At 50.9% G+C, this 13,994-nt stretch overlaps 1 protein-coding gene across 2 annotated transcripts; it reads left to right on the forward strand.

The window, feature by feature from the left end:
* Positions 1–1,538: 1,538 nt before the first annotated feature.
* ZNF688 (zinc finger protein 688) lies at positions 1,539–4,916 on the forward strand. Of its 2 annotated transcripts, XM_078440073.2 has the most exons (3): positions 1,541–2,584; positions 2,897–3,010; positions 3,774–4,916. In XM_078440073.2, the coding sequence occupies exons 1-3, from the start codon at positions 2,389–2,391 to the stop codon at positions 4,292–4,294; spliced, it is 831 nt and encodes a 276-aa protein (XP_078296199.1). In that variant the 5' UTR covers positions 1,541–2,388; the 3' UTR covers positions 4,295–4,916. The 2 variants fall into 2 exon arrangements, with proteins under 2 accessions (XP_078296200.1, XP_078296199.1); XM_078440074.2 differs by lacking the exon at positions 2,897–3,010 and having other exon boundaries at positions 1,539–2,584.
* Positions 4,917–13,994: the final 9,078 nt, after the last annotated feature.

Consider the following 13,994-nt stretch of genomic DNA (forward strand, 5'->3'; position numbering starts at 1 on the left):
AGCGTCCGACTTCGGGTCAGGTCTTGCGGTTCATGAGTTCAAGCCCTGCGTTGGGCTCTGTGCTGACAGCTCAGAGCCTGGAGCCTGCTTGACATTCTGTGTCTCCCTCTCTCTCTCTCTGCCCCTCCCCTGCTCGTGCTCTGTCTCTCTCTCAAAAATAAACAACCATTTGAAATAATATATTTGTTAAAAAAAACACAAAAAAACCTACATTAGTACCCATTTTCACTAACTGAAAGAAAGCCAAAAAGAATTTTTGCTTTTACAGAGGCAGCTTGCACCCCAAGCAGCAAGAGTGGCCCCACCAAGCTCCTTCCCAGGGAACTACACTCAGCCCCTTGGCATCAAGCTACTATAGCTTTGAACTGTGTGAGTATCTGTTCTTGATCTAGATTTATTTTGTGCGTCCTATGGTATAAGTAAAGCCTAAGAGAGGTTATTTTTGGGGTCTGGAAATGTTTAAAAAAGTTTTCCATGTAAGTTAATGGTAATTGTTTCTTGGCTTTACACCATTTCTGGGTGGCTCAGTTGGTTAAGTGACCGACTTCGGCTCAGGTCAAGATCTCACGGTTCGTGGGTTCGAGCCCCACACTGGGCTCTGTGCTGAGCACTTGCTTGGAGCCTGGAGCCTGCTTCAGATTCTGTGTCTCCTTCTCTGTCTGCCTTTCCCCTGCTTGTGTTCTGTCTCGCTCTGTCTCTCAAAAATAAATGTAAAAAAAACCTTTTTTTTAAAAGAAAGGTTTCATAGAAACATTCTACTATCAGATAGCAGGGAAAACCTATATCCATACAGTAGAGTATTATTCAACCATAAAAGGAGTGAAGCACTGATAAATGCTACATCGATGAATCTTGAAAACTTTTTGCTAATTTCAGAAATCAGACATGTAAAGGCCACAGATTGCAGGATTCCATTTCTGTGAAATATCCAGAAAAAGTAAATGCATAGAGACAGAAAGATTCGTGATTACCATGGGATGGAGGAAGGGGAGAATGAGGAGTGGCTGCTCAAAGGGTTGGGGGTTTCCTTTAAGGGTGATGAAAGTAGTGATAATGTTTGCATATTATTAATGTACTAAATGCTATTGAATTTTAAGGTATAAAATTAGTTTTTGTTATGTGTATTTTACCACAATCAAAAATTGTGTAATGACTGGAAAGTGTGTACAAGGAGACATTCAGGGGTGACATCTAAGATGTGTATTTTGTTTTGAGTGATGGCTAACACGGTTGTATGCATTTGTCAAGACTCAGCGAATTTTACATTGAAGAGCTGTGCGTTTTACTTTATGTACATATAATTCAAATTAACAAAAGAGTTCAAAGTGGTCTTTAGGGAACAGAGTGAAAAGGGTAGGGGAGCTGCCTTTTTCATTAAAAACCTTTGCATTACTTTTTAAAAACCATGACTATTAGTTAATTTGGAAAAAATTAAAATGTAATTAAAAATGTCCCCATTCCGATTCCAACCTCACCAACCAAGTTCTCCCCCTAAGCTCCAGTCCAGAGACTGACAGCCGTCCCGCGATGCAAGGAGTCGGGCGCGATCCACAGCCGTGGTCCCAACGGTAAACGTGTACCTGGTTTCTACCTCGGCTGTACCCCAGGGCTTGGCCAGAGCATTTGCGTCTCTGGGGCTGGGGACCGGATTCCAGATCCTGCCGCGGGAAGGCGAGGAGGGACAACGTCGAGGACACAATGCGCAGCTCCACACGGGCCGAGGGCCGCCAGAGGTTCCATAGCCAGCCGAACCAGGGGCGCTTTCCAACGCTCCACTCGCCCGGCCGGCCGGGCGGTGCGGCCTCTTCCTGCTCTTGGAACCAATCACCGGCCGCCTGGCAGTGCAGGCAAAGAGCGGTGCTGGAAGCCACGGTCCGTCCATCCTTCTTGAAGGCAGGAAGGCTCCGCCCCTCAGCCCACCTCTACCCAGTTCCCATTCCGCCCCGTCCCGCCTATCTCCTCTCCCACCCCACCTGCAGCGGCCATTGTGGTTGAGGGCAAGTGGCCGCTGAGGCCGGAGAAGCCAGATAGGCGCCATGTTTGGTATGATCAAAGAATGGCGCCCTTAAAGAATCCAGAGACAACTGGAGCCAGGATGTCGCCATATTTTCTGAAGACACCTTCCGGGTCTCTTAACCCGGCTATCTAAATCCAAGCTGCCATGAAGTGAATAAACACCGAGGGGTTTTGTTTGTCCCCATCACACCCCCCCGAATCCCTAGCAGCCAGTCCCTGCTACCTCGGTGCCCTCGACTGCGTCCGGACGCTAAGGCTGGGCGGGGCCCCGGCCTCCGGAGCCCTTCCTGTGGACGACGAAAGCTGAGGCCGCGCGCGGGGAGGCAGTGGCCTGGGGGACAGGGCGGCCGCTGCTCGGGGCCGGGAGGCCCCATGGCGCCGCCCCCAGCCCCGCTCCTGGCGCTGAGACCGGGGGAGACCGGGGTTGGTTGTAAGAAGCCTGGGGCCGTGAGCTTCGCGGACGTGGCCGTGTACTTCTCCCCGGAGGAGTGGGGGTGTCTGCGGCCCGCGCAGAGGGCCCTGTACCGGGACGTGATGCGGGAGACCTACGGCCACCTGGGCGCGCTCGGTGAGGCCCCGGGTCAGAATCCCCCCCACCTCCTCCTTCACTGGGGTTCACAGGGGAGATGACGTGAGGACCGAGAGGATTGTGAGCTCTAATCCCGCACTATTCCACCAACAGCACCACAGCCACCTCCATTCCCAGGGCTTCAGGTTAGGGAGTGCTTCCATCCCGCATCCCCTTCCTTCAAGCAGGAGCGTTGCAGAACTTGTCCAGCTTGAGCATAAATTCTGAGGAGGTGCCCTTACCCTGGCAGGGGGATGCCATCTTCCCAGGACAGCCTCTCAGGCCAGCACTGTGATCCCTGTTCTCTCCCAGGATTCCCAGGCCCCAAACCAGCCCTCATCTCTTGGATGGAACAGGAGAGTGAGGCTTGGAGTCCCGCCGCCCAGGATCCTGAGGAGGGGGAAAGCCTGGGAGGAGCTCTGAGAGGTGAGGGATTGTCCCAAGTCCCCCCCCCCACCCCCACCCCCCCCTTGGCGCTCCAGGGCTTCCTGTTTCACAGAATTTTCTTTTGAATCCCCACTGCCAGCGTCCCTAAAGGAATTAAAGAGACTGCCAATGTTGGATATTAAAGAGGAAAGAAGACAGACCTGGTACAAAGTTTTCAGAACTTGGGACAGTAGTCACGTTAGGACCAGAGTAGGAGAAGTAGGAGCCCAAGTCGAAGACTCTGGTTTCTAGGTCCCACTTGGAGAAAACACCAGCCATTCTTCCCTTTTCAAGAACAATTAAAAACCCCTAGGAATGGAAGCGGCTTCAGGTCTGCCTTTCACATTCCTCAAGCAAGGCAAAGTGGTACAAGAGAAAATGCCCAGTAATCAACTTGGTTCCCCCCCATCACCATCCCCTAGCTGAATGCTCTTGTGCAAATGTTTCCTCGTCTGTAAAAGTCTTACCCTACAAAAAAAAATTGAGAAAACACAACAGTGATAGCTACTGTTTTCTTGAGCATTTACTAAATGCCAAACATGCTTCTACTGATTTAATCCTCCCGGAGACCATGTGAAGTAAAGAAACCTTTGAATCCCATTTGCTACATTGAGACACCAAGGCCCAGATAAGTCACTCTTCAAAGCTTGTGTTTTAATCGCTGGACAGTACTTTTCTGACACTTCCTAAGTAAAAGAATCCTATAACCTGAGACGGTGGAAGCAAATGTGTTTTAAAACGTATCTTAATTCCTGTTTCCCAGGAGGCACCCCAAACAAGAAGGAAGAGGCACCAGAGGAAGGGCCAGGAGCCAAGGGACCCAGAAAGACTCCTGGGAAGGAGCCTTCTAAAGAGCTGGTTAAACACAACCCTGACTGGACCGTAAGAAAGGTTTCGGCAAGAGCACAGCAACCCACCAACGCTGCCTGGAACCAGAGCACAGGTGTGCAGCCCTCGGTCCCGGTGCCCGGCGTGGACACTCAGGACAGCCAGCGGCGTCACGTGTGTGCAGACTGTGGCCGCCGCTTCACCTACCCCTCGCTGCTGGTCAGCCACCGGCGCATGCACTCAGGGGAGCGGCCCTTCCCCTGCCCCGAGTGTGGCATGCGCTTCAAGAGGAAGTTTGCTGTGGAAGCCCACCAGTGGATCCATCGCTCCTGCTCTGGGGGGCGGCGCGGTCGGAGACCTGGGATTCGGGCTGTGCCTCGGGCCCCGGTGCGAGGGGACCGGGACCCGCCGGTGCTGTTCCGACACTACCCGGACATCTTTGAGGAGTGCGGGTGAGCTGCTCCAGCAGGCTGGGGTGGAGCCTGACCTTGGACTGCCTGGGCCCCCCAGGGAGGCTCCCGAGTCAGGGATTTGGGAACCAGAAATTCATCCCTTGGGCTTCCCTCGAGGATCCCTCAAGTTTTCAAACTTGTAAAAAGAAAAGTGCCTGTAAAGATTCAAATAGATTAAACTTGATGCTACTCCCCTCTCAGGCTTTCTAAAAAACTGAAGAGGGTAGACTTTTCTCAAAGTGTTCATCTCAGCAGCACATGCCACCGAGATCTTTCTGGGGTCTCAGAAACCAGCCCTTGCTGCTTCTCTACAGAGGAAGCAAATGCTGAGGGGACTAAGGCCTGGGGAGGCCCCAGGGGGTGGCGAAGCCCTGGCTAATTGACAGCAGCAGGGAGTCTGGGAAGTGAAGTGGGTGGAAAGAACACAGATGCACGGATCTAGTCTCTGCAACTTGTCCCCAGGTACAGCTGGTAAGTCACATGCCATCCCTGAGCCTCAGCTCCCTCACCTGTAAAATAGAGATTCATAATATCTACCTCAGAGGGTTACTGTGAAGGCTGAAATTTTAACAAGGTAGTATGTACAACATAGTAATTGTGCAATAAACATTTGTGGGAAGAACAAATTATTGTTGATATTTTATGCATTTTAAGGAAAATGTAAAGAAGCCTGCTAAAGAGGCAGGGCATGGATATCAGCAGCCACATTTTGCAGATGAGTAAACTGAGGCTCTGAGAGAAAAAGTGATTTTCTCAAAGCGTCACTGCTATAAGGCAGCAAAGCTGGAAACTGACACAGTGCCTAGAAATCTGCCACTTTATTTTTCTTTTTAAAACTTATTTATTTATTTTGAGAGAGAGCGAGCGCGAGCAAGCGAGCGGGAAAGGGGCAGAGAGAGAGAAAGGGAGAGAGGGAGAGAGAGAGAGAGAGAGAGAGAGAGAGAGAGAGAATCCCAAGCAGGCTCCATGCTGTCAGCACAGAGCCTGACACCGGGCTCGATCCCACAAACCGTGAGATCATGACCTGAGCTAAAATCAAGAGTCGGACGCTTTACCAACTGAGCCACTCGGGCGCTTCTATCTACCACTTTCAATGCGCAGTCCTATCTGGACAGAAAACAGATCAGGGGCTCAGGTGTGGCTGAGGTGAGAAAGGAGGCCTGGGCGGAGGTCTAGCCCTGCCTTCCTGGGGGAGTCTCAGCAGGAAACAGAGTCCCATTAAGGCCGGTGACCTTGCACTTAGAAAGTGCCATCAACATTCAGTGGCCATATGTTGAGTGGCTTCTGTGGGAGACTGCTAGGTGGTAAGGGAATTCTGGGATAAAGTAGGCTGATCCCATTCATTCATTCAGCAAACACCCTATAAGGCCTCTGTGGGTTTTTGTGCTGGGCTCCAGGGACACTCAGACTCACTCGGATTCAGGTCCCAAGTTCCATGTGGGAAGATAGTGATTGGGGCTGTGATGGAGGAAGCCCAGAGGCACCACCTAACCCATCCTGGCTGGTGATACACCAGGAAATGCAGCTTGGAGGAGATGGTTGTGCTTCCCATGACATGAGTAGGAATTAGAGTAGAAATAGAGCAGAGTAGGAATTGATATGTGTGGGAGATTTTCAGGCAAAGGGAGCCTTGTTTCATAGAAAGGATAAAAAATCGGCACGGTGTGGAGTAGAGGTTAAGAGCATGGTCTCTGGAGTCAGACTGTCTAGGATCGGACCCTGACTCACTTGCTTTTTTTTTTTAATTTTTTTTTTTTAACGTTTATTTATTTTTGAGACAGAGAGAGACAGAGCATGAACGGGGGAGGGTCAGAGAGAGGGAGACACAGAATCTGAAACAGGCTCCAGGCTCTGAGCTGTCAGCACAGAGCCCGACGCGGGTCTTGAACTCACAGACTGTGAGATCATGACCTGAGCCGGTTGGCGGCTTAACCGACTGAGCCACCCAGGCGCCCCCTGACTCACTTGCTTTATAGCAGTGCAGTCTCTAGCAAGTCACTTCTTGCCCCGCCTCTCATGTGCCTTAGTTTCTTCATCCATGAAACCTGGATAATAAAAGCACCTACCTCATAAGAGTGGTGTAAGGATTAAATGAGAGGGTACAGGGGCCCCTGGGTGGCTCAGTCGGTTAAGAGTCTGACTTTGGCTCAGGTCATGATCTCACAGCATGTGAGTAAGGGCCCTGCTTCAGGCTCTGTGCTGACAGCTCGGAGCCTGGAGCCTGCTTCGGATTCTGCGTCTCCCCCTCTCTCTGCCCCTTCCCTGCTCACGCTCTGTCTCTCCCTCAAAAAGAAATAAACATTAAGAAAAGAAATTTTTAAATGAGATAATACAGAAGAGAACCTGGCACGTTAGAGTTTAATAAACAGTGGTTATTGTTATTCCAAAACAATACAAAATAGTATGTGAAGAGGGCAAGGAGGAGACCTGGACAGGTCTTCTGATTCAAGGAAGGTTTCCTGGAGGAGGTGGTTCAAACTGGCCTTGAAGGAAAGGAAAGATTATCAACCAGACGAGGCATGTATAGGGAGTGGTCAGGGGCTCCACCTGAGTGAAAGGTAAAGAACCAGGTACAGAGTCATAGAAGACACCTGCAGTAATCTGGGAAGGTCACAGATCCCAGCGGGAGGGCTTGGGGTTTACCCTGTAGGCACTCAGGAGCCATAGAAAGGTCTTGAATAGGAGCAGGGCTATTTGACTAGTGCTGTCTGAAGATGTCTTTGTAAAACAGTGTGGAGCGTGAGTAAGGAGACCGGACTAGGAATCCGTTCGGCATTTGCTCCCAGGTAAAGGTGAGCGAGAGCTGCGATCAGGCTAAAGACTTTTTCTTTTCCTTTTTTTTTTTTTTTTTTAAGGTTGGTTTATTTTTGAGAGAGAGAGACTTCAAGTAGGGGAGAGGCAGAGAGGGTGAGAGAGAATCCCAAGCAGGCTCCATATAGCACGGAGCCTGACACAGTGCTCAATCCCACTAACTGTGAGGTCTTGACTGGAGTAGAAACCCAGAGTCAGAAGCTTAACCGACTGAGCCACCCAGGTGCCCCCAGCAAGACTGTTTCTTGCAGCTGCTCTGGTTTGCTGACTTTTGAATTGGGGAGAAAGATACTCAGGAGAGGCTTCTGCCATAGAATCTGCATGGCTCGGTGACTGACAAGATGAGCTATGAACAAGTAAGCCCCAGAGGGTTCAAGCATGGAGAACTGGAGCAAGGGAGCCAGCAAGTGGGAAGGCGTAGAGGCCAAGGGATGACCAGTCCTAGAGAGGGATGAGTCAAAGAGAAAGGGAAGCTGGAGAGAAGAGGCCCCACCAGGGAGGGAGGAGCAGAACCAGGCACAGTGTATCAAACACAGAGTTGCCCAGGGCAGCTTAAGGCACAGAGGGAGTGCTGTCTGCTTTCTTTCTCATGTATCCATTTAACAAGTAACAAATAGTAAGCATTTGCCATGAACTAGGCACTATTCTGTGTGCAAGATACTGCAGGGAAAACAGACATAGGAACCATTTTGGAACTTACTTTTGAGAAGCGTGGGGAGAGACAAGTGATAAGCCAGTACCTAAGTAAGACAAGGTATTGTAACTAAATAATAAGTACTACAAAGGTACTAAGACAGAGATGTGCTTAAAGTGCCTGTTGCAGATGGGTACTTAGGCCAGGCCTTGGTACAGAGGAGACCTCTGAACGGAGTTCCAAACGATGAGAAAGAACCAAGGGGAAAGGGGTCAAGTGGCAGGATGTGGGAGTGGGGGAGCGCAGGGTTTCAGAGGCTGGGAGTCGGGGGCAGGCAGGGGTTCCCAGACAGACGGAATAGCGGACGCCATGCTCTGAGGTAGGGATGAGTTTGGGTGAGGTGCAGAAAGGACACTAGTGGCTGGATGGAGGAACTGAGTGGAGAAGAATTACAGGTGAGCTTGGAGGAGGGGGAAGGGAGTGGGTCACAGGACTCTGGCTGGCCACGGTGCCAAGTCTGGGCGGATTGATTCTAAATATATTGGGAAGCCACTGGGTTATGATTTTTTTTTTCTTTTTTTTGCCTTGTGATAAAATATACACAACACATTTTACCATTTTAAACATTTTTAAGTGTACAGTTTACTGGCATTAAGTACATTTACATTGTGTGCATCCATCACCACCATCCCATCCCTCTCTAGAACTTTTCCATCTTCCCCAGCTGAAACTCGGTACCCATTAAACACTGACTCCCGACTCCTTTCCCCAGGCTCCTGCAACCACCATTCCACCTCCTCTATGAATTTGACTGCTCTAGGGACCTCATAGAAACCACTGGGAGGTTTTGTTTTGTTTTGTTTTTTAATGTTTATTTTTGAAGGATGGGGGGAGGGGCAGAGAGAAAGGGAGACACAGAATCCGAAGGAGGCTCCAGGCTCTGAGCTGTCAGCCCAGAGCCCTACGTGGGGCTGGAACCCACGAGCTGTAGATCATGGCCTGAGCTGAAGTCAGACACTTAACCGACTGAGCCGCCCAGGCGCCCCACCGCTGGGAGGTTTTAAGTAGAGTGTCAAGGTGATGTGATTTGCAAACCCATTCTGGCTGCCCTAAGAATGGGCTGCAGTGGGACAAGCAGAGTGGAAATGGAGAGTAGCAGAAGGACCAGAGGTAACCACTGAGAATTAAAAGGACAGGACCTGTCTGTGGGCTGGATGTGGGGGCTGAGGCATCAGAGGAGCCTGGAATGATGATAAGGTTTTGGCTGAGTGAGGAGGTGGAATGGAGGAGCCAGTTCCTGGGGGGGGCCCTGGGGTAGGGGGTGGGGGCGACGACAGGGTGGACTGCAGCATTTTAGAGCTGGAAGGGAGAGCTTGGGAGCTGGTTCCAAAGGTTTAAGCAGGGTTTAGGAAGCTGTGGGTGGAACAGGTTTCTTTGCTGAGGAGGGGTGTGGGGAAGAATGCTTGTTCTTTCCAGAAGCTCTCCTGTAAATACTGTTCCACAGAATACGCTCTGAGAAAGGCTGAGGCCCGGTCTTAAAGACCTTATTTAAGATCACACAGTTGAATTAGGGGCAGAGGTAGGCTTGGAACCCAAAGCTCTCGATTTCTCAGTGGGTGAGCCTGCTCTTTTCACTACACCAGGCTGCAGCGTCAGATGGATGGGACAGGCAAAAGCTGGAAGCCCAGAGACCAGCCAGGTGACCCAGGCCCAAACCATCAAGGGCCTAAGCAAGAGGAGCCCACTGGTGACAGCTGCAACAGAGTGCCTTTTGGGAAGCCTGTCACCCTTCCTCCAGAGCAATTTCACATACCTCCTAAACACCTGAATGACACACATATATATTTTTTGCCCTGACATGACCCTTAAATACAACCCTTTTACTTACTTTCAATACTTACCAGAACCTGTCATTTTTTTTCTCTTTACATTTATATGACAGTATGGAATTGTACATGCGACCAGAAACAGCTCTTCTGCCCTCCTAACCACCTCGCATTACAACTGCATCTTGGTCACCTGGCTTGAAACCCTACCTCTCTCTGGTTGCTGAGGTTGTACGTTCAATTGTTTGAGGCATTACAACATGAGTTCTGGAGTTAGGCTGCCTGGGTTTGAATCCTGGCTTCACCACTTACTAGCTGTGTGGCCTGGGGCAAGGTCACCCCTCGGGCCTCAGCTTCCTGATCCAGAAGGGCACTTATATTTGAGGGATTGTAAGGGTTAAATGAGTTAACCGGAGGAAGCACTTAGAACAGTCTGGCATACAGTAAATGATCAAAGTAACATTATTGATGTCTTAGTCGTTATCACAGAACCCACTGCAGCCCCTGTACAGGCTGCCATTGTTCTCTTAGAGGAGCCTGGGCTTGGGAAATCCAGGAGCACCTTCAACTGGAGTATCAAAACAGTTGAGGGGCGCCTGGGGGGTCGACTTCAGCTCAGGTCATGATCTCACAGTCCGCGAGTTCGAGCCCCCCCCATCAGGCTCTGTGCTGACAGCCCAGAACCTAGAGCCTGGAGCCTGCTTCAGCTTCTGTGTCTCCCTGTCTCTCTCTCTGCCCCTCCCCTGCTCATGCTCTGTCTCTGTCTCAAAAATAAATAAAAATATTTAAAAATTTAAAAAACAACAGTTGAGCCATGTCTTTCAGTAACTCATCTACTTTTTATACAGTCATCACTTAAATGGAGAATGCTGTTCATTTTCAGTAGGTCAGCAGGGGTCAGTACATTCAAAGTCTTCAGCTGCTTTTCTGGAACAGGCCTGGAGGAAGCAGGGCGAGATGGTGGAAGAGGCTCGAATTTAGTAGGAGTCTCAAGACCTGGAGTCACTAACGGGTTGCCTGACCTTGGGAACAACTAGGTTTGTTTCCTCTTCAGTCAAATAGCTGAATTCTAAGGCATCCAGAGGCAACTGGCCCAGTGTCCTCCGTTAAAGACACAGCAAATGGGGGCGCCTGGGTGGTTCAGTCGGTTAAGCGACCGACTTCGGCTCAGGTAATGATCCCACGTTTCATGGGTTCCAGCCCCGTGTTGGGCTCTGTGCTGACAACTCCGAGCCTGGAGCCTGCTTCGGATTCTGTGTCTCCCTCTCTCTCTGCCCCTCCCCTGCTTGCTCGCGCTCTCTCTCAAAAATAAATTAAAACATTAAAAAAAAGCTTTTAATAAAAAAAAAAAAAGACCTAGCAAATGTATGGAAATACCACAGACAGGCTATATCTGGAGGCATTTAAGAAACGGTGAGGAGGCGTCACAGAATATCATGCTGTACCTTGCAAATGAAAAAAATATTTTTGAGCAATGAACTAACTTGCTAAACAAAATCTTTCTTGTAAGACCGGAATGGGCCCTCTGACCTGGATTGAGAGAAGGTCACCAGGCCGGCAGCTCCTAGTCCTGGCCCCCTTTCCCTCCGTAGGACCCCGGGCCGCCGCCGGCGCTCACGCACCGGAGCCTCTTCCCCTTTGCCTCGCCAAACGGGAGCACAGACGCCGAAGCGGCCACGGCCATCTTAACTATGGGCAAGAGGGCCTCCCAAGAGAGCTGGCGGAACAGCAGAAGACAACTCGAGGGCGGAATACACCAGGTTATTACCACCAGACCCATAATGACGCTATTAAATGCTTCGCTCTAAAATTGGAAGACGCTGGAGTGCCACCATCTTTTCTGAGGGCGCCTTTATTTTCTCGGACCTGGGACCACCAAGTTCGCGTAACGGACCGTTTCTCGCCGTCCTAGAGCGGCCCCGCCGAGGCTACTTCCGGCCGCCTAGGCCCGGAAGAGCCCAGCTCCCCGGAGGCGGAATCCCGGGCGTCTCTCCTTGGTGGGTGGGGGTGGGGACCCCGACTCTGTCCTTGGCCCAGTTCCCGGCGCCCTGCTGAGGTGCCCGCTAAGGCCGGTCAGGAAGGAGAAGGGGAGAAAAGGCCGAGGGTTGCGAACTTCGTGAAGGTGGCCTCGTATTTCTTCCCCGAGGAATGGGGATATCTCTGGCCCGTGCCGACGGCCGTGTGCCGGAACGTGATGCGGGAGACCTACACCTACTTGGGTGCGCTCCGTGAGGTCTGGTCGTCCCGCATCTCAAGGGAAGGGGGCGGGTGAGGTGCGTAAGTCTGGGTGCCAGACTCGCCCCCACTTCTCCCCTAGGTTGGGTTCGTTTCCCGTGATCCCCGCCAGATCGGCCTGAAACGTATAACTGATCCTCTTCTACCCGACACCTCCAGTGGCTCCCCAGGACTTACGCAAAAAGTTCAGAACCTGTGTACCATAGCGTGAAGGCCCGTGGCATGCTAATCTCCTCTTCCAATTCAAACCCAATCTCTCCCTACAGGCGAATGATCCCATGGGTTCCAGCTACATGAAATCTGTGTTTTGGAGGACAGACATCTAACTAGATGACCCTAATGCAACATCTTTTGTGAGCTCTTCTGTCTCATGTAGGAAGACTCAACTGCAGCTTTTTAGCTCTGTAGCTCTGCCTGAAGGTCTCCCTACTGCGCCCCCATAGCTAATAGGTGACATCGCTCTCCCTTAGTTTAAATTTAGAGCTTAGTGTAAACTTAGAGCAGGAATCTTATCTTGGTTCACCAACGTCTCCAACACCCAGAACATCTAGAACAATGCCTGCCACACAAGAGATGCCCAATATGTTTTCTTTAAATAATGAGTTGTTTCTTGAGTGCTTTGGGTTCTTCCCCAGGACTCCCAGACTCCAAACCAGTCCTCATCTCCTGGGGGGAGCAGGAGGCCCAGCTGTGGGGTTTAGATGCTCAGGATCCCCAAGAGGATGCCAGAGAGAAAGAAGGATGAGAGGTGGGGGCAATGTCTCAGTTCCAGCTGGAAGGGAACATGTTTTGTTGAACAAGAAACACCATCTACGTGTTCCTTACTACTTTTTGCTGACCTGAATTTATGATTACCCACTGGAGACTGGAGTCTTGACCTTCTCTTTCTCAATTGACTGTGGCATCCAGTGGTCCCATGGCCAGGTCACAGTATGAATCATCCAAACTCTGACAGTGGCAGTGTCTGAATTAAAGCTTAGGATGGAGGCCGTTCACCTTTTTGTCCCCAGGTGCCTGTACCTTGTAACAGCTGCTCCTCTGGATGAGGGTATCTCTTCGGGTTGGTTTCAAAGTAGAAATGGCCCTGACTTGTGACCCCCTCGATTGTGACCAACACAGTCTAGGTGGGTGCTTCCAGGGGCTAGGTACCCATCTGCAGTTGTGAAGGTTGAGTAGAGTTTGAATCTACTGTGTTTCACAACAGCCACTCAGAAAAATGATACGTTTGGAAGGGGTCAGCAGAAGGAGTCTATTTGGGAGATGTCATGAGCCCCTGGGGTGAGAGACACTAGCTTGGCTTCGAGCCTGTGGCCAAGGGTGCCTGTATGTAGCCAGGCCTTTCCCAAGCCCCAACTCTACACCCAGCCTCAGTGTCTGCTACTCACATAGCACCCTACACCAAGTGCAGGCATGATTTGGCATGACCTTTCACCTGGAGAGGGACTCTGTGCCTGCAGCTAGTGTGGCCACTCCTTCTGCCATAGCTAGTACCTTTCATGCTCCCTGCTGACTCACACAGGCAAGCTGTTTTATTCCTGTCTCCAGTGTGGGAGGTACTTTAGTCAGAGAACCACCAGGAGACCCCGGCCTGGTGCCATGGACCTCAGGGGCTGACATGGGTGTGAATCCTGCCCTGGGTTCTTCCTCAGGAGCATCCAGACCCCTCTGTGGGTTTTCAGCACTCCCAGAGCTCTTCTAGGCCTGTGTGTGAGAGGCACCACCATGAGGAGTGGCACTGACAGATGAGAAAACCCCATTAGTCTTATGGAAATCTGTTTTTCTTTCTTATGTCCTTCAGTGGTGTGAGAGGCTAGGAGGAACTACGGCTCAGTCGAGTCCCTGGGCAAATCTGCATGCTTACCTTTTCCAGGCTTTTCGTCTTTTCCTTTTCCCCTTTTCTGCTGTGATCAACTCTACTTGCCCAGCTCCTCCGATGTGGGGAGACGTGTCCACCAGATACAAGGTGTTGGGCGCAAGGCTCAGGGAGGCCTCTGGAAGGAGGCAAGCAGAGAAAAGCTCCAGACTAGACCCCAGACCTGCTGAAGGGAAGTGCATTCCCATGAGGTGTGTGAAATGCTGTGATTTAGCTGACCAAAGGAAAATGATCAAGTCTTCTTAGGGAAGGGTATTTATGAAGGCAAGTAGGGACACAGAGTAAGCTGTCAATTAAATGTGTGGAGGGAGGGGGGTTCAAGGTA

The sequence above is a fragment of the Panthera onca genome, chromosome E3 (genome assembly GCF_046562875.1).
Source record: "Panthera onca isolate mPanOnc1 chromosome E3, mPanOnc1 haplotype 2, whole genome shotgun sequence".
NCBI lineage: Eukaryota > Metazoa > Chordata > Mammalia > Carnivora > Felidae > Panthera > Panthera onca.